The 25,077-nt window shown below is 44.8% G+C and overlaps 1 protein-coding gene and 1 long non-coding RNA gene across 2 annotated transcripts; both read right to left on the reverse strand.

Annotated features, from left to right (window-relative positions):
- Window positions 1-13,863: 13,863 nt before the first annotated feature.
- On the reverse strand, window positions 13,864-14,771 carry LOC130114363 (uncharacterized). Its single transcript, XR_008810393.1, has 3 exons — window positions 14,707-14,771; window positions 14,280-14,336; window positions 13,864-13,918 (listed from the first exon to the last, which is right to left on the reverse strand). It is a non-coding gene; the product is annotated as an uncharacterized LOC130114363 (long non-coding RNA).
- A 1,328-nt stretch (window positions 14,772-16,099) lies between these two features.
- LOC130114578 (uncharacterized) lies at window positions 16,100-19,733 on the reverse strand (the record flags this gene model as incomplete). Its single annotated transcript, XM_056282439.1, has 4 exons — window positions 16,100-16,814; window positions 17,196-17,465; window positions 17,850-17,959; window positions 19,608-19,733. Coding segments are annotated over 4 exons (1,221 nt in total), but the record flags the coding sequence as incomplete, so codon positions are not given.
- Between the last annotated feature and the right edge of the window lie 5,344 nt (window positions 19,734-25,077).

Here is a 25,077-nt window from a genome sequence, read left to right on the forward strand (position 1 = left end):
ACATTACATTGTTCATAATGGAAACATGCAGCTCCGCTATGCTGCACTGTCCTGTCTGCCAGCCATTCCTGCACTGGAAGTGGTTGCCAAGGCCATTGTGATCCTGCCTGGTATGTGCTACAGAAAGAGAAAGGGGGCAAAAAGTACATACATATAATCACACGGCATGATGACAGGTATGCATGAAGTGTGCTCAGATTATTAAAGAAAAACAGTCAATACAAATACTGTTTGAAAAAAAAAACTTCAACCCAACATTGCCAAAATTATGTTTGTTTAATGTTAAATTATATATATACACACACACATATATATATACATATATATGCATAGTGATTGAAACATTTGGTGTTCACTGATTACTTAGGCAATATGTGATATCGTTTTAGTATCATAAGTATCATTATTGCTTTCTGATGGTAAATGCATTTGCTGTTGACTCTGTCTTTTGAAATGTTTACGTTAATTAACATGGCGGAGTGTAAAACAGCGTGAAGGTCGTTTATTATGACGCACTAACTTGGTGATGCTGCCATCTGCCGAAGTATGGAGGTATTACACTAAAACAAGACGATAGGACGTCTGCAGTTGTTGTGGATGCAGTTTGCGTCTCTCATTTCGAAATGAACTGATTGACTTATTTCTGATTTTCTAAACTGTACTATATTGTATTCAAGCTGTATTGTGGGTTCTCGGTCAAAAGTGTGACCGTGGTTGTCCTGAAGGCACAGCGAACATCACCACCTCAAACCTAAACACATAAAAAAAAACAAAAAAAAAACAAACAAACAAACAAAAACAAAACAAAACTAAACCACAACAAACTCACACTTAAACTAAAACCACACCGGACTTTCTGACATGCTTTGTATTTGTCTTCCACACTGTGCCTCTTCACTGACAACATGTGACTTGAGACTGAACTTTTCCTAATCAATCATATTGTTGATCCGGACATCCTACTTCAAATCAAGCAGCAAGGAACAAGACAAGACGAAGCCAAATCAAAACATGGTTATTTTGTATCTTTTCTGCCTCATATTCTAAATTTCCCTTCATTGGAGTGATGTTGATTTCTTTTCTTTTTTTCCCCCTTTTTCTCCAAATTGTACTTGGCCAATTACCCCACTCTTCTAAGCCGTCCCGGTCACTGCTCCACCCCCTCTGCCGATCCGGGGGGTGGGGTGGGGTGGGGGCTGCAGACTATCACAAGCCTCCTCCAATACATGTGGAGTCGCCAGCTGCTTCTTTTCACCTGACAGTGAGGAGTTTCGCCAGGGGGATGTAGCGCGTGGGAGGATCAACCTCTTCCCCCCCAGTTACCCCCCCCCCGAACAGGCACCCCAGCAGACCAGAGGAGGCGCTAGTGCAGCGACCAGGACACATACCCACATCCGGCTTCCCACCCACAGACATGGCCAACTGTATCTGTAAGGACGACCAACCAGGCTGGAGGTAACGCGTGGATTTGAACTGGCGATCCCCGTGTTGATAGGCAATGGAATAGACCGCTACGCTACCCGGACGCCCTGATGTTGATGTTTTACTCACGTTCAGGACATCAACTTGACTTTCCCCTATGGTTCCCTGACCCACACTAAGGCCTCTGCCACATCCTTCAGCATTGATTAAAGCTCATTCAATAACCATACTTCAGGGACAAAGACAAGAGACAAAGCCAAATTTAATATTTTTTATCATTCTGTATTTAAATTTAAATCCCTCATATTCTAATCCTAAGAGTGATTATGATGTGATGAAATACTTCACAGAGGTCATTCACGCCTTCCCCTACTGGCAACACATCTGTTGAGACCAAGTCATCTCCATAGGATGGACTACGAAATTGTGCATATCCGTTAAAAACTGATTTTACAAACCGTTCTGTAAACATTTTATGGTGTGCATCTTGAAAATTTGTTTCATTTATACTTATATTTTGTTTACTGTGTGTCTCTTTTTGGAAAGGTAATGACGATCCCCTGGCTTATGTTGACTTATGTTGAGCACTCTTTTCTTTCATAAATATCAGATCACTGTCTACGAAAGCCTTACTAAAAATGATCTGATTCTTGAACATAGTTTCGACACGATTGGGTTATTTATAAAATGGCTGAAACCAAATGTTTTCCTTCCCTTAAATGAAGCTTCCCCACCCGACTGTACTTATGCCCATGTAGCTCGGGCAAATAAACAAGGTGGGGGTGTTGCCTTGATATATGTCTATTTTCAATCTGACTTCTAGACTTGAATCTAAATTCCAGTCTTTTGAGGCTCTTGTTCTGGGTCCATCTCCCTCATCCATGAATAGACTCGGCTAAGTCCAGATTGTGATACTCTATCGACCTCCTGGCTGCGACTCACTATTTCTTGAAGAATTTGGAGAACTTATCTCAGGTCTTGCTACTCATTCTGATGAGATTCTAATTCTTGGTGATTTCAATATTCATCCGAATAAGGCTGATGATCCTTTAAGTAAAGCCTTTCTGGTGCTTACTGATACTTTTGGGTTCACTCAGTTTGTTCAAGAGTTGACTCATTGTAGTAGTAACACCCTTGATCTGGTTTTATCTAAAGGGATAGCTGGTTCTGATCTGAATGTCTTGCCAACCACATCTGCTGTGTTAGATCATTTTCTCATCAAATTTGAAGTATTGGTAGCCTGTCCAGTTAATCTCGGCATAAATGTAATTGCCACTTGCCACATTGATCCATCCACTGTAGCTGCATTTGGCCAGCAGCTGCCTGAAGTCTTGGCTCCTTTCACTTTAGTGACTGACTCTGTTGAAATTTCACTAGTGACTTAACTGTGGCCCTGGCTAGTCTCAATTCAGTTGCACCTCTCACTACCAGAGCTACGTGACTAAAGAGGTCTACACCCTGGTTTACTGACAAGACACATGCTCTTAAGTGGGCCTGCAGGAGACTGGAATGTAAATGGCGAAAATCAAATTAGGAAGTTTTTTACCTATCTTGGCATGATGACTGTTTATTGAAATGCAAGCGTGCTTTATCTGCTGCAAAAGCAGCGCCTCTTGTTTAATCAATTTAATAAACATAACTACAGATTTCTCTTTGACACTGTATCTAAACTTACTAAAAAGCAGCCATCTATTAGCTGCTCACCATTCACGGTCCATGAGTTTCTAGACTTGTTCCGCAATAACATTGATGAGATCATAAACAAAATTAGTTCTTCAACTCTAGCTACTCCTGTGAATCCTGTCCTACCAAATTCATATCTATACAATGAGTCACTGTCCCTGTTATTGCAGCTTTTGAGACTATCTCTCTTGATATTTTGACTAAGCTTGTGTCATCTTCTAAACCAACTTGCCTTCTTGCCTAGGGTCTCTTAATAACTTTCGACTAATCTCTAATCTTCCATTCTTTTCTAAAGTACTAGAGAGAATTGTGCATCAACAACTTTTGAACCATATAGAAGAAAACTATCTATATGAACCTTTTCAATCGGCTTTCAGGACCGGTCGCTACAATGAAACTGCTCTGACCAGAGTGGTGAATGATCTTCTACTAGCTATGGACTCCGATTCCACTTCTGTGCTTCTACTACTGGACCTCAGTGCAGCCTTTGACACCATTGATCACTGTATACTATTACACAGAATAAATTGTAATTTTGGTGTCTCTGGCTTAGTTCTCTCTTGGCTTAAGTCCTACTTATCTGGAAGAACACATTGTGTCTGCTATTGTAACCCTGGTCACTATTTAGCAATAGGTTACAGTAGTAAACTAGCTGAATAGGTAATCAGTGATGTGAATGTGGACCAAATTCAGAAGAAACTAGGATGGCAAGAGCCTGAGGGTTTGAATATCAATCAACAGAATCATACACCAAAATGAATTTGTATGAACACGTATATTATTACACAAAAGGGCCAGTTTAAACATAGACAAAAGCAATTTACCCAAAATAACAAACTAAAATAATAAGGTGCCCACAAATGAAAACCCTTTTTTCCTTGAGCTCAGTCTTTCAGTCGCTGGGCCCAATTCAATTTGTGTCTGTGTCTGTCCTACCACACGATGAGTGAGGAAGGGGCTCCGTTTCACAAGTCAAAATCACTATCACAGTCTGGCTTGCCACCCAGTTAACTGGGATCTCTGGAATCTCTCACAGCAGATGCTCCTGTATGAACCTTTACCCCTCAGTGGAGTGGACCACCTGATTGGCTCACTTCAGTGTCAATCACAGAAACAGTCGAGAAAAATCCTGATACCTTTCACAATAAAATGTCAGGATTATCTCATAACTTTTGAAGATTTAAAATTACACCTCCATTACATGAATTATTATTATAAATTTGTTCAGAAAGAAATTGACTTCCCAAAAAGAAACATGGCAGAGGAGGGATTCCTTCAAAAGAAATAAAATATCAGAGGAGTGTTCACTAGGCTTGGGCTACGCTATGATAATGTTACATCAAAATGTTCTGCCGTTAAATATGGTGTACCTCAGGGCTCAGGTCTCAGCCCTCTACTTTTCTGTATCTATATTTCACCTATTGGCCAAATTATATGCAGTCATGGAATACATTTCCATTACTATGCAGATGATACTCACCTGTATGTGCCTATAAGGGCTGTAATCATACTCAAACGACTAATTTAGAGGCCTGCTTGGCTGCTGTGAAAATGTGGATGTCACTAAATGTCCTGTTTTTAAATGCAAATAAAACTGAGATGCTGGTCATTGGCCCCTGCTAGACAGAGATAAAAATTTGATCAAGTAACGATAACAATCGACAACTGATTTCACAAAGTGTGGCAGCCGAAATTCTTGGCGTTATGTTTGATCCCAGTCAAGACCGCCTTTTTTCACTTACATAACATAGCTAGAATTCGGTCTTTACTGTCGATGGCTGATGCAGAGACTCTGATTATATGCATTTGTTTAATCCTGACTTGATTACTGTAATGTTCTGTTTTCAGGTCTGCCACATGCTAGTACTAAAAGTCTTCAGATGGTTCAGAATGCTGCAGCTAGAATCCTAGCCAAAACTAGAAAATTTGACCATATTACACCAATTCTTGCCTCCCTTCATTGGCTCCCTGTCTATGTTAGATAAGACTTCAAGGTGTTTCTGCTGACTTGTAAAATCCTAAATGGGCTTGCTTGCCCCATCTTACCTGTCTGATCTCCTTAAACCTTACATTCCATCTTGAGCTCTTCGCTCTCAAAATACAGGGCTCCTGTGTGTACCCAAAGTTAAAAAGAAGTCAGCTGGTGGCAGGGCCTTTTCCTATCGGGCTCCGTTCTTGTAGAATAACCTGCCTGCTGCCATCAGACAATCACAGTCTGTTGGGTCCTTTAAATCCAAACTTAAAACTCATCTTTTTACCCTAGCCTACAATTATTTACCTTTAAATTGTATGCTTCACAACCTGTACTGCATGGTGAGTCGGCTTCTGTCCCAATGAATTTACCAAGCACTGTTCTGCTGACGAGATTATAGTCTACAGATTACTGACTATTGCAAACTGTTATCTTCTCTCACATGTCTTTTCTCTCTCTCTCTGAATGATGCATGAATGAATGATCTCCTTTCTCTTCTTCTGTGTGTGTGATTGATTTGATGTGAGTCTCCCTTGTGTGCATGTGCAGTGTGTCCTCCTCCCAGCTCTCCATGGTGATAGTGGTCATCACCTGGACACTGATTGGTATCCCCCTCATCACTTTTTCTTTTTATATATCTTATAAATCCAGAAAATTTTGTTATCCTGTTTCAGTGTTGTATCCTTCTCTCACTCAGACGTGTGACTAGTTTTTAAATTGATTTATTTAATTTGTCCTCATGGTGATGCTGCTCATGTGGTTTGGGTCCTGGGCTGTTCCAGTGCCGTCTGGACACTGCTTGGCATCCTCCTCATCATATTCTTCATGTATTTTAATAATTCATTTATAATTGTTATCTTCTTTCAATGTTTTATTTTGTAAATTGTGTAAACACAACTTCCATTGCACGTTTTCTGTCTTGAGAGAAAGAGCCCTCCTCTTTTCCTATCATTGTGGTTGCTTCCTATTTTTTCTCACTGTTAAAGAGTTTTTTAGGGTGTTGTTCCCAGCGGATCATCCATTTCCATTTCTTCCTGTCTTCTGCGTCTTCCTCTGTCTCACCAGCCACCTGCATGTCCTCCCTCACCACATCCATAAACCTCCCCTTTGGCCTTCCTCTTTTCCTCTTTCCTGGCAGCTCCATATTCAGCATCCTTCTCCCAATATACCCAGCATCTCTCCTCCACACATCTCCAAGCCATCTCAATCTTGCCTCTCTTGCTTTGTCTCCAAACCGTCCAACTTGAACAGTCCCTCTAATATAATCATTCCTAATCCTGCCCTTCTTCGTCACTCCCAGTGAAAATCTTAGCATCTTCAACTCTGCCACCTCCAGCTCCGCCTCCTGTCTTTTCGTCAGTGCCACTGTCTCCAAACCATATAACATAGCTGGTCTCACAACCATCCTGTAAACCTTCCCTCTAACTCTTGCTGGTACCCTTCTGTCGCAGATCACTCCTGACACTCTTCTCCACCCACTCCACCCTACCTGCACTCTCTTCTTCACCTCTCTACTGCACTCCCTGTTACTTTGGACAGTTGACCCCAAGTATTTAAACTCATATGCCTTCGTCACCTCCACTCCTTGCATCCTAACCATTCCACTGTCCTCCCTCTCATTCACGCATAGGTATTCCGTCTTGCTCCTACTGACTTTCATTCCTCTTCTCTCCAGTGCATACCTCCATCTCTCCAGGCTCTCCTCGACCTGCACCCTACTCTCGCAACAGATCAAAATATCATCCGCAAACATCAACCTGTCCATCACTGCAAACAAGAAAGGGCTCAGAGCCGATCCTTGATGTAATCCCACCTCCACGTTGAACCCATCTGTCATTCAAACTGCACAGCTCACCACCGTCACACTTCCCTCATACATATCCTGCACCACTCCTACATACTTCTCTGCAACTCCCAACTTCCTCATACAATACCACACCTCCTCTCTCGGCACCCTGTCATATTCTTTCTCTAAATCTACAAAGACCCAATGTAACTCTTTCTGGCCTTCTCTATACTTCTCAATCAACATTCTCAAAGCAAACATTGCATCTGTGGTGCTCTTTCGTGGCATGAAACCATAATGCTGCTCGCTAATCGCCACCTCTCCTCTTAACCCAGCTTCTATAACTCTTTCCCAAATCTTCATGCTGTGGCTGATCAACTTTATACCTCTGTAGTTGCTACAGTTCTCCACATCACCCTTTTTCTTGAGGTCTAAGGACAGGATATTATGCTGCTGTAAAGCCCGCTGAGGCAAATTTATAATTTGTGATATTGGGCTATACAAATAAAATTGACTTGACTTATTTGTTAATGGTGCATATAAAGTAACAAAAATGTGCACTTGCAACCTCTTCTGTCTTCAGAAAGATCATAATATATAAATTTTGAGTTTTCCTGTGTTGTCAATGGGAGGATCTGACATTCATTCATTCATTCATTCATTCATTCATCAGCTGCTTCTCCGGGGTCGGATCACAGTGGCAGCAAGCTAAGTAGGGCACTCCAGACATCCCTCTCCCCAGCAATGCCCTCCAGGTCCTCCTGGGGGATCCCAAGGTGTCCCCAGGCCAGATTGGACATGTAGTCCCTCCAGGGAGTTCTGGGTCTACCCTGGGGTCTCCTCCTAGTTGGCCATGCCCGGTAAACCTCCAAAGCAAGGTGCCCAGGTGGCATCCTAATCAGATGCCCGAACCACCTCAACTGGTTCCTTTTGATGCGAAGGAGCAGCAGCTCTCTCTGAGCTCCCTCCAGATGTTCGAGTTCTTCCCCCTATCTCTAAGGCTGAGCCCAGACACCCTATGGAGGAAACTCATTTCAACCGCTTGTATCCGTGATCTCACCCTTTTGGTCACTACCCTAAGCTCATGACCATGAGGGTTGGAATGAAGATTGACTGGTAAATTGAGAGCTTTGCCTTCCGGCTCAGCTCCCTCTTCACCACAACGGTCCGGTACAACGTCCGCATTACTGCTGATGCTGCACCAATCCGCCTGTCAATCTCCCGCTCCATCCTACGCTCACTCATGAACAAGATCCCGAGATACTTGAACTCCTTCACTTCAGGCAACAACTCATCCCCAACCCAGAAGGGGCAATCCACCATTTTCCAGTAGAGAACCATGGCCTCAGACTTGGAGGTGCTGACTCTCATCCCAGCCATTTCACACTCAGCAGCAAACCGCCCCAGTGCGCTCTGGAGGTCACATTCTGATGAAGCCGTCAAAGCCACATCATCTGCTAAGAGCAGAGATGCAATTCTGAGGTTCCCAAAACAGACACACTCCTCAATTTGGCTGTGCCTTGAGATCTTGTCCATGAATATCTCTAGTCTGACACCTACCGAAAACATGTTTGACTTTGTGCTGAGAATGCGGACACAGCTCTCGCTTTGGTTATAGGATCTGACAGTAAACAGAAATTCCAACCCCGCAGCTGCTGATGAATGGGTTTCCGCTTTTAACAGCATCAACCTGCAAAGAATTTGGATCAGTCCTCATAAATATCAAAATACAAACAAAAGTCCGGTCCTTGTAAGTTATATGTAATAACTGCAATGAATCAATAGTCATACTTATCAACAAATACAAAATCAGAATTACATACAAGCAATTATATTTAATCTCACTCTCACCTTGTAAATTAATTCTATCCTCCTGTTTTTCTTGGTGAAGTGGTCAATCACTCTGTCATACCAGCAAGGTTTTTTTTCCAATGACTTGATTATTCTCCTCTCAATTGCTAGCACTGCCAAGTTTCGAAGTCGTTCCTGCCCCGTGGTATTCCTTGTGTATGTCTTTGGACGCTTCAGACATGAAAAGCTCCTCTCCACACCAGCTGATGTTATTCCAATTGTTGCAAATTAAGCACATGAGCTGATAAGCCTGTGGCATTGCCCTGTCCAGCTCAGTGGTTTTTTAAAACAGCTATGAGGTCACACAGCTTGCCTTTGTTGGTATGAAGCCCCCTGTCTGAGTACAGAACTTGCAACTCTGCCTCAACCTGTCTGAATGAAAGAAATGCCCATAGCCTTTCTTTAGATACTCAAATGCCGCAAAGGGGAAATCTCTCGCCATGTCATCAAACTTCACTGGATTGAGCGGATCCAGTGAAGTTACTAGGCTACTAGGCCATAGGCCCAAACGTACCTTACGATACCGTACCTTACGTACCTTATGATAATTCAGGTTAACAAGCTAACATCTGCTAGCAGCAGCATAACATTATTTTACGGTTAATAAAAGTAATTACTTACCTTGGAGCAGACAAAGCTGTGCTTGCTGATCTTTGAGGAGTTCAACTGGATTTGAGGACGTCCACATAGCTTTATCCACAGCCTACACTTTTCAGGGTTTGATTTTGGTTTTGGAAAGGGGGAAAAACGTACATCTCCTTCCAACCTCTCCGGGTAACGAGGGTCACGGTTACAAGTGCCCCGGGTACAACGTTTAACCATAACTAGCTAAAAGTCCACAAAACCAGCTCGAAAATGAAGACAATCTGAAACTTTTGCACTGGAGTCAACGAAGGGCCGCCATGAAAATGTCGGAGCCTGTCCTATGCTGCGCTGTGACTGGCCAGTCTGCGTTTCGGGGGCGTGGCTTAGCGAAGGGCGAATTACCCCACCCTTCCGAGCCATCCCGGGCTTTGCGCCACCCCCTCTGCCGAGACGGGGAGTGCTGCAGACTATCACATGACTCCTTAGAAACATGCGGTGTCTCCAGCCGCTTCTTTCCCCCTGACATTGAGGAGTTTCGCCAGGGGGGTGTAGCGCGTGGGAGGATCACGCTATTCTCCCTGTTCCCCCTCCCCCCGACCGACCAGAGAGGCATAGTGCAGCGACCAGGACACATACCCACATCCGGCTTCCCACCCGCAGTCATGCATGTGCTTGTAAGTACGTCTGACCAAGCCAGAGGTAACACGGGGATTCGAACTGGCGATCCCCGTGTTGGTAGGCAACGAAATAGACCGCCACGCCACATGGACGCTCCGATATGCTGCTGCTTCTTCTTTCTTTTTTTTTTTTAACTGTGGCGAAAAGTCTGTATCCTTTCCTGGCCAAAATGGAAACTTGTCAAATAACAGGCAACATTTGATAGTTTTTACCCAGCCAGTACTTTCCCCCTCCCTCAACTCTCTCCCTAACTCCCTCCCCAAGCGCATCGGACACTGCTGCGGTCTGCCCACATTCAGGTCATTGGTCAGGACTCACCTCTTCAGACTTCATCTGTGATTTATGTGATTTATGATGTTTGTTTTTCTTTCCCTTTTGCATCTGTCCAAGTGGGAGAGTACTGCTGGCGTCGTGTGTGGCTGCCGCTCCTCCCTCTCGTAGCCCCCCTTCCCATCCACCCCAGTATGTCTGTGCTATGTTTATCTGTCGTCTTGTTTCACCCCGTCTATTACAAAGCGACTTTGAGTAGTAGGAAAGCGCTATATAAGTTTAATTTATTATTATTATTATTATTATTATTATTATTACCTTGCCATCTTCATTGGCAGCATAAAGGTGTCGACATTTCTCAGCATCTCCGTACGATTGTGACACAATATTATAGAGACGGCAGGTAAACCATCTCCAGCCGCTGAGCGGGATCACTGAGCCGTTGGTCTACTGTACCACACGTCCCGAAGGATATATGGTCGATGGTTGACTACCGCAACAGTGGAGGCGTGTGTGAGTTCAAAGAGACAAATATTGTAGCGAATTCGGGGGGCAGTCCGGGAAGCGATATTATGAACCCTACATAGGCCTCGCCAAAATCCCGTTTCTGGCTTTGTCACGTGTGCGCCACCGTAGCAACGCGAAAATATGTTGTTATGGGGTTAGCGCTCATCAAGGAAACGCTGTACACCCACAATTTAACCTGTCTAAGTTATCCACAATCAACATTAATATAATACCAATAACGTATCCAAGGAGCAGAGGCAGACCTTGTAACCTAAAATTGTTAGGTTAGTCAACTTAAGGCTATTCTTTCCCTCACAATCATAATTTCAACCCCATGGTTCACTTTTTAGACGATTCATAAGTTATGTAACTTAATATTTTGATTATTTTATCAAAACCAAAAATAATCTAGACTTCCTGCTTAATTTCGTTTTCAGGGCAAACACTTAAATCATAAGACAAACATCCTAGTCATGTCTTTCACTTCATTTACCAGAAAGTTTACATTTTCTACTATTAGCCTAGGCCTATAGTGTATAGTGCACAGTGTTGTATAAAGAAGGCCTGCTGAAAAGCTATAGGCTACTTGGGTAAAAGTAATGAAGTATCAGACATCGAAACTACTCAAGTTTCAATGAGCAATGAGGATCATGAACAGAGGAGAGCACATAAGACTGCCATTTTAATTATTATTTTGCCACTAGGGGGAGAAATTTACTAACTTTGGCGACCCCTCACTCTCGACAGGAGCGACTGCAATAATTGAAAATACCACCATTCATTTAGATAAAAGCAGATCTAAAAATAGGGTCCAGGGTCTTAAAAATTGAAATTCCCCTTTAAAGAAGACACGCCATGGATTTCATGAAATTTATTACAATTTTGACTGTATTATTACAATTCTAAAAGGAGAGAGAAAAAAAATAATTAGGTTGCTACTGCATTTATAAAGGAGATTGGATGTACAGTATATCACACTATCATGTGCGACTAGTCTGCTGGGATCTCGCAACTTAACACTTTGTTCCCTGATGGAACAGGGAATCTGTCTGGCCAGACAGATAAGCCAGCCCCTTATGTCTTAACATGACTCCTTACGATGGGACTGGACCTCCGCCAATAGGGGCTCAGGGCCCAACAACCGTTTTTGTTCTCAAGCTCTTTTTCAAATAGATGAATTCAAATAACACCGTCACCAACCTAGATTGCCATTCTAATGGCAAGGAGTCCCTGGGGTTCCTCAAGAAACCATAGTTTTGAGCTATAGGACCTGCGCCCAAGCAATGGAGCCCATTTCCTTTTAGGGAGTAGAGGAGCTTCTGCACAAAGCTAAGAACAGGGCTGAGCTGAGCTGAGCCAATATGTGGAAAGCTATAGCTTTTTTTTAACCTTCAACACCCAGGTACCTGACACAAATCAGTTCATGGAGGTCCATTTGTACGTCATTGGTCACTGGAAAGTGCTATTGCTGAATCAATATAGTTACCATATTTTTCGGTGTATAAGTCGCACCTTTTTACATAGTTTGCCAGGCCCTGCGACTTATACACAGGTGCGACTTATATATGAAAATATTTTGGCCTTATACACCGGTGCGACTTATACACCTGAAAATACGGTAGTTATTACTATTATTCATATTAGAAACAAAAGCAAGCACTTTACCAAGTATCACTTGTCCTTTTTAACTGCTAAAAAAAATCTATTGACAACATGCTCGTGTTATGGGTGTGAGTCTGTCATAGGCTCTAACCTCTATGAGGCATCTACAGTAGTTGGGTATTCCTTATGGGAAATAGTACTAAAATAGTTGGATACTTCTAATGGGATATTAAGCTAAAACATGAACATAAGTGAACAATCTACCAGCAAATTGTGCTCAATTACAATATTTCTCTAAAAAGAGAGAAAAAAATCATTAGGTTGCTAGTGCATTTATAAAGGAGACTGGATGTACAGTATATCACTCTATCATGTGCATGCATATGGCCCTCAGTGTGTCTTCCCTAAGGCACTGTTTTCTTGGACACAGAAGGAAAGATTGTGAGGTGCGGGCTTTGCTCTTCCCTTCTTGTGGTAGCCGTGCTCCTTCTTAGAGCTTTTTGGGGGCCGGCCGGCTCCAAGGCTTCTCCTCCCACCCAAAGGGGTCTTTCTTCGTCTCACCGCTGTAGGTTGGACACCTATTGTGGTGGTTGTTTGGAGGAAACCCCTTGGTCTCTTCCGTCCCATCGGTTGGGCTTGTGGTGCTTTCCCTATGGAGAACAAAGCAGACTGGATGGCTGAGTCTGTGTGGAGCTTTGAGAAAGTGGACAGAAAAGCCTTAACAGGTGCGCTGTAGCTCTCATCCTCCTCCAACTTCCTTTTCAGGTCTCCAACAAAGTCATCCAGCTGCCTCTTCAGGTCCTCTGTGTCTGATGTGCCTAGATAGATTAAATGGTAATTAATTTGATGCTGAGTATCAGTCAAGGGTAGCGATAGGATCTGAGGATTAGTTGTGACCTTACTTGTTCCAGCTACTGAGCTGCTAGTAGCTTCATAGGTAGCATCAGATGCCTCATCTTGATGTGAGGGTGGTTCGCCTGTCAGGAAGTGGCAAAATGTAGATATTATGTAAGGGATAATGCCCGGAGTGAATTGTCATCCAGCACAGTTAAGAATTGCGAATAATTTTACACTTTTTTGAATGGGACCAATCTCAAATATATGTCCCTAAAGTGTAAAAGACACGGTTACTGCCCTTTGATGCAAATGCAAACTTTTTCATCTGCAACATTCACTGGACAGCCTTTATTGAAACAGCCTGGAGACACACGTGTCTGTCTTTCATGTAGGTAGCTTGTCCTGAGTGACAGCCTTATGGGCTGTTTTTCTTTTAGCCCAGCTGCGCCTTTGTCTTGGCTGTAAGACACAAGCACCTCCCGTTACTGCTGCTGCGCTGCGCACTGCTTGCAGGTGCGTGACATTAGACTAAGACTCTACTACCCCAAGGGGTACGCGTACCCCCACTTGAGAATCAATGCTTCAGGCTATGGCACTCGTGCAAGTGCCCATGCCTGGCCTATCTATATAATGTCTCCCACTCTCCCAATCACTATGTTACCTCCTGATCTCACCTGAGAGGGTCGGAGCAGTCCCAGCAGAATCTCCATCTCCAAGGTGTTCTTCTAGTGGGGGAATTAGATTAAATTATTAAATGAACTTTTTTCTAAAGTTCTAAACAAAACTTTATCAATCAAGTTATCAAACATTTTTATATGTTTTCCCCCGCGATTTTGTAGAAGATCACGTTATCCTCCCCAGTTCCCTTCTCCCCTCTGGTGGCCTCTAGTGGTAACAATCAAACCATGTTTTATCAATTAATGGACGACCCACAAGGTCTGACCCCAGATCATGAGGCAAGCTGTCAGTGTGTTGTTTAGGTAGACTGACAGGTTGTCTCCCCTCATCTGGAGTCAGCGATTAGGCTCTTTTGAGAGAGGTCCATTGGATTGGCTTGTGTTCCCCTTTTACAATGTTTGTACTCACCCATCACAGGCGTTTGAAAGGCCAGACTTTCAAACCAGTGCTCTGGAGTGGGTCTGCCTGTGTGGCAAATAAATTTGTTTCAGAGTACAATACATCTACTGCCACAAAAAACACATTAACACTTTGGGAATAAGGGTTAGGGTTGTCATTACCAAAATGTTCACTTCAATCTCAAAACGACATTCAGTATCACGAAATTGAAAGTTTGGCAAGCAGGAATGACAATTGTTGACGTATCGGTTCATAAGAAAGAAGTTGATGTTAAATCTAACTGAAATCTGAAATAAGTCAATAGTGAATGGTTAATTTGATTCATTGAAGCCCCTTTTGACATGCAATTCGATTTTCATTGACCCTGATGTGAACATACTTTCATATCTTGTACCATGACGTATGCAAACCAGACATCAAAAACATGGAATCTCACCAGAGGCAATCTCGTGGAACATTCTCCGCAGTTGAGGTGTACTGGTTGCCGGTATTGCCTCGTTGACATTGAATGTACAAACAACTGCATTTTGGTGTTTGCAGTTTGCACCGGTCACCCCAACAGCACACGTACACACACTCAGTGATGTGTTCACATGGTACCAGGTGGTACCTGATCCACTGGGGACAGTGAAGTTGGTGTCGTCCTCCTATTTTTGTAAAGTAAAAGAAACAATTAATAAGGGTGCACCAAATTACATGGGAACACACATAGCTCCACAAAACAAGAGCGTTGCGGCGGCCCAGATTTGATTCCAGCTCAGTGCATGTCCCGCGTGTAATCCCCTCTATCTCCCCCCTTCATTTTTGATTGAATCTTATAAAGTAGACCTTCCTATCTCTATGGATGTGTTTATTTTGGGTGAGTAAGAAATTGTTTATTTTCCCAACGGGTTTGTTGCTTGTGATTGCATTGGTTAGATGAGTGTCGCAGCTCCAGCGTTCACATTTTAGTGTGACAGTGCACCTGTGCTGTGCGCTGCCCATATATGGGCTGCCGACAGTACTTCCGAGACAGACCCCGTTCGGCAAGGTATAGTTAACTGTGACCTGCAGACAGAATAAGGGTAAGAATGCTACAAACTGTCCTGCAAGTATGCAATGTGCCTTACCCGTGTGATTCTCTGGCAGTCCACATCTGAGGTAGATGGCCTTGGTTGCCGCCTGACCACCCTGTTGTTGGCAAAATCAGTGAGGCGCCTGATGTAATAGTCCTCGAACCGGGTCACCATAAAGTCAACCAGTTGGGAAAGATTGTAGGCCTTAAGCCTGTGCAGCATGTTGTCTTTGATAACCTTCATGGCACTCTCGACATAATTATTTGTGTTGTTCCCACGAGTAACTAGATGTGTGCGCAAGCACAGGGCCCACTCCTCGCGTCTCCCATACACCTAGAAAGTAACAATAAGCTTACAGACCACACTTATAAACATGAGTAGCATACATAATTTGTGACACTGATAAAAAATACTTTAAAGTGCAACCAATTGAATAAATATTGTATTTAGGGATGCCACGATACCACTTTTTCCCTGCCAATAGCGATGCCTGAAGATAAATATCTGACAAGACCAACGCCGATATCTATTCTCTTGGAAATCTGCTTCCAATTAACAGAGACACTAAAAAAAGTGAATGGTCAAGCCTTGGTAACCAATAATGTGCTTCATCATGGATTTCTTTTTCCATCATGAATCAATTGCTGGTATCGGTTGACAGCATCGGCAACTAAAGAGAAGTAGCTAAAAAAACGATACCAGTATTTTTAGTAAATGTCGGCTGATATCGATACTGGCCAAATTAATATATCGGTGGGATCCCTAATTGTATTGTTATTTTCTAAAATCACATACCTTTGCCACATGCTTGAGGAAGTTTGGGTATTTTTTAGCGAGAATCCCATTGTTCAACTCAGCATATGCAGCAGACAGCTCCCCCTCCGTGCTCACATACACCAGGCGCCTGAACTCGGTCAACAGCTGGGGTCGGTCCTCTTTGACAATCTTATTGTGGCTGTCCCAAAGCCAACGCCACATTGCCTGCAGCAGGTGGAATGTACAGAGCAGCAGCCTGGATGTCGGGAAGGTGGCATGGAGGGACTGGCGGAGGGCATCACAGTCGTCCGTCATGATGGTCTGGGGGCCCTCCATGCCACGTCCAAAGAAGCCGTCTGGTGGCAGAAGACCTTTGAGTAGAGTGAATCCAGCCTGCAGCGTTGGTGTATTTTCAGATGTTGTGATGAGAACACCTAAAGGGACCCCCCCTGCGGCACAGTGTGTCATCAGCAAGAAAATGCGATGGTTCTCCCGGTCACAATTCCCTGAGGAATCGACAAAGACTAGCTCTCCGCTCTGCTGGACTGCTGCATGGACGCGCTGCATAACGGGTGTACAAATGGCCACTATGAGCTGTCCATCCTTTACCTCCATCTGAGCACATCTGCCACCGTGCTCCTGGTTGATGGCGTCTAATCTTTTTTGAAGATCCACAGCCATCCCTTCGCCTGAGGGAACTCCATAGGCCTTTGCGAAGATTTTGTAGTACAGCCTGTGACGAAAAACAAAGACATCCGTTGAAAATGGTCAATCAGTTTGTTTGCTTTTGATCGTTTTGATATTTTCTTCCGATTGAATTCATTCATTAGGTCGTCCTCAGACAAGTTTGCTAACGTTTTTTTCAATCTTCTCTTTCCTCCATACACTTGGCCAGCTCTGGAGGGCTCTCCACCCCAGCATCCTGCGCTAAAACCTCCAAAAAATATTTTTGTGGGGCGACCCTTTGATTGGTGCCCACATGCAGGTGACTGCTCCCATAGTACAAATCTGCCAGCTGGAAGCTCCGGCCGGGTTTTGGTGACAGTGGACAGTGACCTGCAAATTGCATCGTCCTGAAAGCAACTTCACATGGTCTCTAAACATGGTCTCTTACCTGTAGCAAAACCCAGGGTCAGGAACAATTGACCGATCTGCAGCCACCAGAAAATAGTCGTCACCTTTCTCCTCCTGCAGGTCATATTTTATTGTGTCAAGGGCAGATGAGGGGGAGTGGCCTTGTTGGAAAAGGTCACTAAAACGCTCCACTGTCTCTTTGGAAACATCTCTCTTCCTTAGAGCATCCGCACTAATAAGAAGGTGGTTGTGGTTGTTGTTCCATTTCACCTGAAGCAGGTACCCTTCCCCCAAATGACGATCTGTTGATCTTGAGTAGGCAGGAGAGAAGTACAGTGTAAGACGTATGCATACTGTATCCAAATGTTTTGGTCTGCAGTTTTTACTTACTACTATCCTGATTATATTTGGACTTTTTGACTAGACATTACATTATAGTGGTCCATAAACAATCAAATAACTTTTTTTCAAGGGATAACCTACATATTGCCGTTTAATATCTACTAGTGAGTGAGAACATTATAGACACACACACAAACTCACACACACACATACAGAGAGAGAGGGACAGAAACACAGACAGTCAGACATAAATGCACAGACACAGGCACGTAGAGAGAGACACAGAGACACATGACACCCACATGCACCCACATACAGAACACACACACACACAAACACAAACAAAATTTACCTTGACCTCCTGTCCTCTGTACTCCTTTTCAGGACCACAGTCATGGTGGCAGGACAGCGTGTGTCCTTGGGCCCGGAGCAGTGTGTCTTGTGTTGACATCTGTAATCAACCTGTAAAATAATCAATTATCATTCTGCTTGTAATTCTCTATTGTTTGAGACACACTTGGCCTTTTCCAATACTGACTTAGTATAGACTTGTGGACTTGGGCCTAGGTTTGGTTCCATACGTTTTGCTATGGAGGGGAGGGAATGGGGGGAGGCAAGGGAAACAACACCCATCCTCTCCCTTGATCCCCCTCTCCCCTCCTCCTCCTCCTCCTTTGTGACCATATCAAACCTACGCCCAAGTCCACAAGTCCAATACTATACTAGCAAGTCAGTATTGGAAAAGGAAGACTGTCTTTGGATGCCCTCAAACTTTGCCCTCAAACTGTGCCCTCAAACTGCCCTCAAACTGTCAAACAATGCAGAAACTCAAGATTGCTACCCTTCCATTCTACACTTACTTTGTATGTGTTATATTTCCCTGACTCAGGGTAAGTTCTGGCCTTCCTCCACGTGATGGTTGACGAACTCTCAAAGGCAGAAAACCAGTCCTCCACATCCTCTAATTTACAAATCCTGACCTTCAGCCTCACTCTCTCCTCCTCTCCTACCTCACAAATGATGTGGGAATATCCAGGTGGCAACACTTTCTGTCACCCATATGATAAAGTCAATACATGGTGAACAACCCCATATTGTGGCAGTCATAATTCACTGTCTTTACTGTATTGACTAGCCACAGGACAAATGTCTTCTTCATTTCCGTCACGGATTCAAGGTAATCCGCAGTTTATTATTGACTCCAGCGACTGTTTATCAGCATTTCCCCTCCCAAAAATCCGAATTGTGATTCTCTTGCAAGGTGGGAGTTTTAATTCTAAGTGCCTCCTGGGTGAAATGAGTTGACTTCTGAACACAATTCAGATTTTTGGGAGGGGGAATGCTGATAAACAGTCACTTTGAAGTCACCTTGAAACCGTGACAGAAATGAAGAAGACATCCTAATCCTGGGGTGAGTCCGAATCAATTTGTAAAAGGCTTTGCCAATCGACAGATATGACTGCATGAAATGGCGAGTGGGTTCGAGATAGCAGTGTAAAGATGAGATTTGGACTGTGGCAAATCAATACGGTAACAACAGTGAATTATGACTGCCACAATATGGGGTAACATGGTGAGCAAAACAATCAAAACGAATATTTTCAAATGTTTTGTTGGTTCATCTTTAAATAAGTGTCAGCTTATTACACTACACTACTCTTAAAAAATACTTGCACCTAACCTCGAGCTCTTTTGCTTTCTCCTCTGCAATCTGAGTGGGCTTGCAAATCTGACAGCAAAGAATATCTGCCATTTCTGTAAAGCAAAAGGAAGTAGGGGATGAGCAGACAGAAAGTGTGTGTGTGTGTGTGTGTGTGCGTGCGTGCGTGCGCGCGTGCGTGCGGGTCGAGAGAGAGAGAGGGGGCGAGAGAGATAGGAAGGGACTTATGGGTGTGCAGCGAGGGGAAGTTCATCTGGAGTGCGCGTTTTGGCATGTTAAACCTCACTTTCCTTCACAAAGTCAACTCTACTTGTGCAGTAAGTTAGCTAGCTGGTAAATAGTGAGATTGCTTTTTATACACAGGTAACAACTTACTGATCAGCTTTCTTAAATGTGAGAAAGTCTATTTATTAGATATATGTTCATTTTCAGACAACTAACGTTACTTACCTCCGTTCTGTTGTTGACAGCCAGCAGTCCAAAATTACAAAAGCAGCCAGCTGTCCAAAATTGCGAAAAATACAAAATTACAAAATTGAAGGTAGCTAACGTTAGCTTTGCTTCGCACCGAGTTGATAGTTGATTGTTTCCTTAGCAACGCAGCGGAAATCCGGCGTCCGTTCGCGAGATTTGGGACAGGGTACGGGATTTTGGCGAGGGCTATGTAGGGTTCATAATATCGCGTCCGGGAACCGCCACAGCCGGGACGCGAACACGGGTTTTTCACTCCGCAAGCGACAACGGTAACCAGTCGACTAAAGGGTCCGACCCGTTAGTCAAGGACCAACGTGTCTACATATCCATGCACGTTACAATATTTTACAGGCATTCGGCGAGAAAACAAGACCAGTACATTAACCTCCACCTCGATGTCGTGTTTGTTATTTTGCTTTTGTATCTTTATGCCTATCCTCAACGGCGCAGTTTGTATTCCACATCTCTCCTGGCTCCTTGCAAGTAAAGAAAGGTCTGAGTGAGTCAACCTTAGCGGAAAATCCAAAGGACAAAAAAACTGATGTAAATAAGGTAAAGTTAAAAGTTGTCCTTAGGATCATATTAGTGGTGAAGCGTGAACCAATGAGTGAGAAAAAAAGAGTTGAGACGTGTGTGTGTGTGCGTGAGAGATGTTTTCGTGAGTGTGTGTTTGTGTGTGCGCGCGTGTGTGCGTGAGAGATGTTTTCGTGAGTGTGTGTTTATGTGTGCGCGAGAGATGTTTTCGTGAGTGTGTGTGTGTGTGTAGGGTTTAGTTTCTAAGAGTTGTAAGTCGTCTAGAGGGATAAGCTCCACTAAGCTTGGGGGGGAAATAGCCTTAATTGGGTTGTGTTGAAGTTAATTATAGACTCACATTACTCACACTAACACACACAAGCTACAGAATTTGAATAGTTAGCAAATATAATGTGTAATATTGAACATAGCGTCCTCCTGTAACCAGAGGAATACTTTTAAAGACTTGAACTGGTATTATGATGGCTCTTTAAGTTGTAAATCATTGACAGCTAAGAACATTCAGAGGCGATAAAGAAAACAAATGGACATTTGAAAAAGTATGCCCACAAGAAATGTGTGATTCAAACAGACCCAGTGTCTTTTATTCCTTCATTCATTTGATTCAAAAAAAGGACTGGTTGTTAAAATCCCTAGTGTTTGCACTGCAACAGATTCAGTGGAGATCAAACTGGAGATGTCTGCCAAGGTGACATTGCCACCACCAGGACACATCATCAGTTGTGTACCTCAGCATCACAGGGTGTTTCGGCCTTTTATCACAAGACACCCTCCGCTGAGGCAGGCCCACCACAGGTTGATCGGTCCTGGGTGTGTGACCTGTGGTTAGCTGTTCACCCTGGCAGCCCAGACGGCGTCTCTCCTTTTGAGCCAGATCCAGTGGCTAGTCCTCTCAGCAGTGTTGGCTAGCTCTTTGATCACTCTCCTATGGGCCTGACTCCTAGTTCCCTCAGGAGTTTTGCTGTGGAGCTGGCAACAAAGCCCCTACAACCCACCTCCACAAGGCGCACCTTCACCTTCCAGCCTCTGTCCTCTGCTTCAGCTGCTAGGTTGGCGTACCGCAGCTTCTTACGCTCGTACGCTTCATTGACTGCATCCTCCCAGGGGACTGTCAGCTCAAAATGTAAGCGAGCTGGTTAGAATTGGACCAGAGGACGAGGTCTGGTCGCAAGGTGGTTGTTGCGATCTCTGTCGGGAAGATGAGCTTCTGGCCTAAGTCCACTCGCATTTCCCAATCCCTGGCTGAGTTTAGTGAGCCTAAGTTGGAAAGTGAAGGATTGGCCTTCAGTTTATCCCCCTCTCGAATGAAAGCTGGATCTGCCGGGGCCCTTCCTGGTTGTTGAAGGGTTGGGCATTGATGGAAACCCTCTTGCAATCGAGTTCGGCTGTCAAGCACCTGAGCACCTGATTGTGTCGCCAGGTGTATCTGCCTTGGGTAAGGCTGGTCTTGCAGCCAACCAAGATATGCTTGAGGGTTGCTGGGGCTGTACACAGGGAGCAAGATGGATTCTCTCCAAACCAGAGATTTAGATTTATGGGAGAGGGCAGGACATCATATGTGGCCTTGATGATGAAACTCAGCCTGTTTGATTCCATGCTCCAGAGCGCCCTCCATGTGAGTTTCCTCTTTTCAACACCCTCCCACCTCATCCAGCGACCCTGTTTGGCTTGTGCTACGGCTTTAGCACATCTGGCTGCTTCTTCCTGTCGGCGAACCTCCTCAACCACCATAGTTCGCCGCTCGGTAGTAGTTGCCTTTTGCCAGGTAGGTGTTTTTATTCCCAGGCCAAGGCCGCCTCTACCTTGTTGAACATGGCCTATTACGTCTCGGTGGCGGAGGGCAGATTTTGCCTCCAGTACAGCTGCAGCCAGGGTCCATTTCTTCCCTGTTGCTAGGGTTGGAGCAACTCCTCTCACTACTGGGTCTCGGGATTCTGTGAGGGACATGTCCAGCCTCACTTTGGCACATTTGAATTCCTCAACCAGGCTGGAAATTGGCAGTGCGAGGGCTCCATTGCCGTAGAGTCCAACACTGCTGAGGCACCTTGGCAGTCCAAGCCACTTCCTCACCTGCGAGTTCACTAGCCTCTCCAAGCGATTGGCATGAGATAGTGAGACTTCGTACATGGTTATTGGCCACATGAGTCAGGGTAGCAGCCCAAACTGAAAGCACCAAAGCTTCAACTTCCCGGGCAGTGCAGTGTTGTTGATTTGCCTGAGGCCACTGATTGTATCCTGGCGAAGTTGCTCCAGTTGCTGGGTGTCTTTGAGGTCTGCATTGTACCACCGTCCGAGGCTCTTGATGGGCTTCTCCCGGACTGTGGGGATTGGTTGATCACTAATGCAGAACCGTTCATCTGCTAGTTGGCCTTTGACAATGGAGATGCTGCGAGATTTACTTGGTTTAAACTCCATTCGTGCCCACATGATGTTCTCCTGGAGTTTCTGCAGCAGGCGCCTGGTGCATGGTTTTGTTGTTGCTATGGTGGTCAAGTCATCCATGTATGCCTGGATTGGTGGAAGACGCAGGCCATTCCTGGACCTTTCGCCTCCCACCACCCATCGAGATGCACGGATAACGAGCTCCATTGCCATGGTGAACGCCAGAGGGGAAATAGTGCAGCCCGCCATAATGCCCATTTCCAGATGTTGCCAAGTGGTGGTGGTGTTCTGTGTTGTAACACAGAACTGGAGATCCTGAAAATAGGTCTTGACCAACTCTGTGATATTTTTGGGGACATGGAAAAAAATCAAACGCCGTCCACAGGATCTTGTGAGGAACTGATCCAGAAGTGTTGGCAAGGTCTAAGAAAACCACGTGCAGGTCTCTCCGTTCTTTCTTGGCAGCTTGTATCTGGTGCCAGATGATATTAGCATGCTCCAGACATCCTGAGAAGCCATGGATCCTGGCTTTCTGCACTGATGTATCGACAAAGTTGTTTCTTTGCAGGAATGTGGAGAGCCTTTGGGCAATCACACTAAAAAATATCTTTCCCTCTACATTAAGAAGGCTGATCTGGCGAAACTGGCTGATGCAGGAAGAGTTGTTTTCCTTGGGGATCAGAATGCCTCCTGCTCTTCGCCATGCCCTGGGTATGACTCTTTTCTGCCATGCCACTTTCATCAGCTTCCAGAGGTATTTCAGGACTCCAGGAGTGTTCTTATAGAGTCTACACTGAATACCATTGGGCCCAGGAGCTGACATCGATCTTGCCTGCTTTACCGTCCTCTCCACCTCGCTCCATGTGGGGGGTCTTGTGTCCATATGGTGGTCAGGTGGGTGAATTGGTGGCATGTCATCCGGGATGGTGACTGGCTCATGTCTCCGGACATCAGAGTAGGTCTTCTTTAGGTGCTCTTCCAGATCTTGTATGGGAACTCTAAGGCTCCCATTTTTCTTGCTGTCAAAAAGGCTCTTGACAAAGCTCTAAGGGTTGCTGTAGAAACAAGTCCTAGCCCATTCTTTCCTCTTATGCTGTCGTCTGAGGTGTTCTGCTCTTCGCAGCTTTGTCAAACGCTGCTTTATTTCAGCCTGCAGTGCGTCAAGCCCAACCCTCTCTCCCTCTGTGACCTTCCTCCACTGCTTCCTCAGTTGTCTTCTCTCCTTCACCAACCTGTCAATTTCCCACTGTCTCCTGGATTTGGGCTGGGTTGACGGGTCTTTCTGCCTACTGGGTATCTTCTCCTTTACCCCAAATCTGTCTACACCATAGCTGTAAATGATGGCTCCCATGTTCTCCAGTTTTCTTTCAACTGTTCCCTTTTGACCTTCTAGTAAGAGGACAAGGTCAGAGTTGATGGTCTCCCACTCAATCTTCTGGCTGGACTTGGGCCACAGGATTTGAGGTTTTCTTCCTTCCATCTTCCTCTCTGCTGCTGGCTGTGGCTGGCCAGGCTCCAGACCGGAGTCCACTGGAGGGTCTATGCAAAGTTGAGCTTTGTCTGGGGTGCTGATACCCTGAGGACTGTGGGGGTTCTCCTGCCTCCGGGCTTCACTCGACTGATTTGGCCTACTTATACATTTGTATAAAATCGAAGCGTTGCTTACTTAACCTTGATGTGAGGAAAACATGGTGGGGCACTGCAGGCAGTATGACTTACTTTTTTATTTTTATTTATTTATTGTGTTCATCTGTAGCATACAGAAAGGCCCAGTGAGGTTACACAAAGTATGATGGCAAGTATCTTAGTTTTGAGCATTCAGCAAGTATCCACCACTGCAACACAATACTATGTCCTCATGTTTACCTCACATGAACTGCTGATCCTGTAAATACCCCTTGTAAGAGAAAACAGTCCTGGTGTGAGCTCAGGTTACTCTTAACACGGGGTCTTGGGATTCTTACAAGTGTGTTTTATCGTACATACAATGCACACGTTTTACATGACCAAACGTAATATTCACAAATGTTCACTGTAATGAACACTTTTAAGACAAAAGGAAATCAAAAAGAAATCATAGTCGGGCATCCGGGCAGCGTAGCGATCTATTCCGTTGCCTACCAACACAGGAATCGCCTGTTCGAATCCACGTGTTGCCTCCGGCTTGGTTGTGCGTCCCTACAGACACAATTGGCCGTGTCTGCGGGAGGGGGGGAGCCGGACTTGGGTGTGTGTCCTGGTCGCTTCAAAAGCGCCTCCTCTGGTCGATCGGGGCACCTGTTCAGGGGCAGAGGAGGAACTCGGGGGAATAGCGTGATCCTCCCACGGGCTACGCCCCCCCCCCCGGTGAAACTCCTCACTGTCAGGTGAAAAGAAGCGGCTGGCGACTCCACATGTATCGGAGGATGCTTGTGGTAGTCTGCAGCCCTCCCTGGATCGGCAGAGGGGGTGGAGCAGCGACCAAGATGGCTCCGTAGAGTGGGGTAATTGGCTGGGTGCAATTGGGGAGAAAAATGAGGGGGGAAAAAGA

The sequence above is a fragment of the Lampris incognitus genome, chromosome 6 (genome assembly GCF_029633865.1).
Source record: "Lampris incognitus isolate fLamInc1 chromosome 6, fLamInc1.hap2, whole genome shotgun sequence".
Classification (NCBI taxonomy): Eukaryota; Metazoa; Chordata; class Actinopteri; order Lampriformes; family Lampridae; genus Lampris; species Lampris incognitus.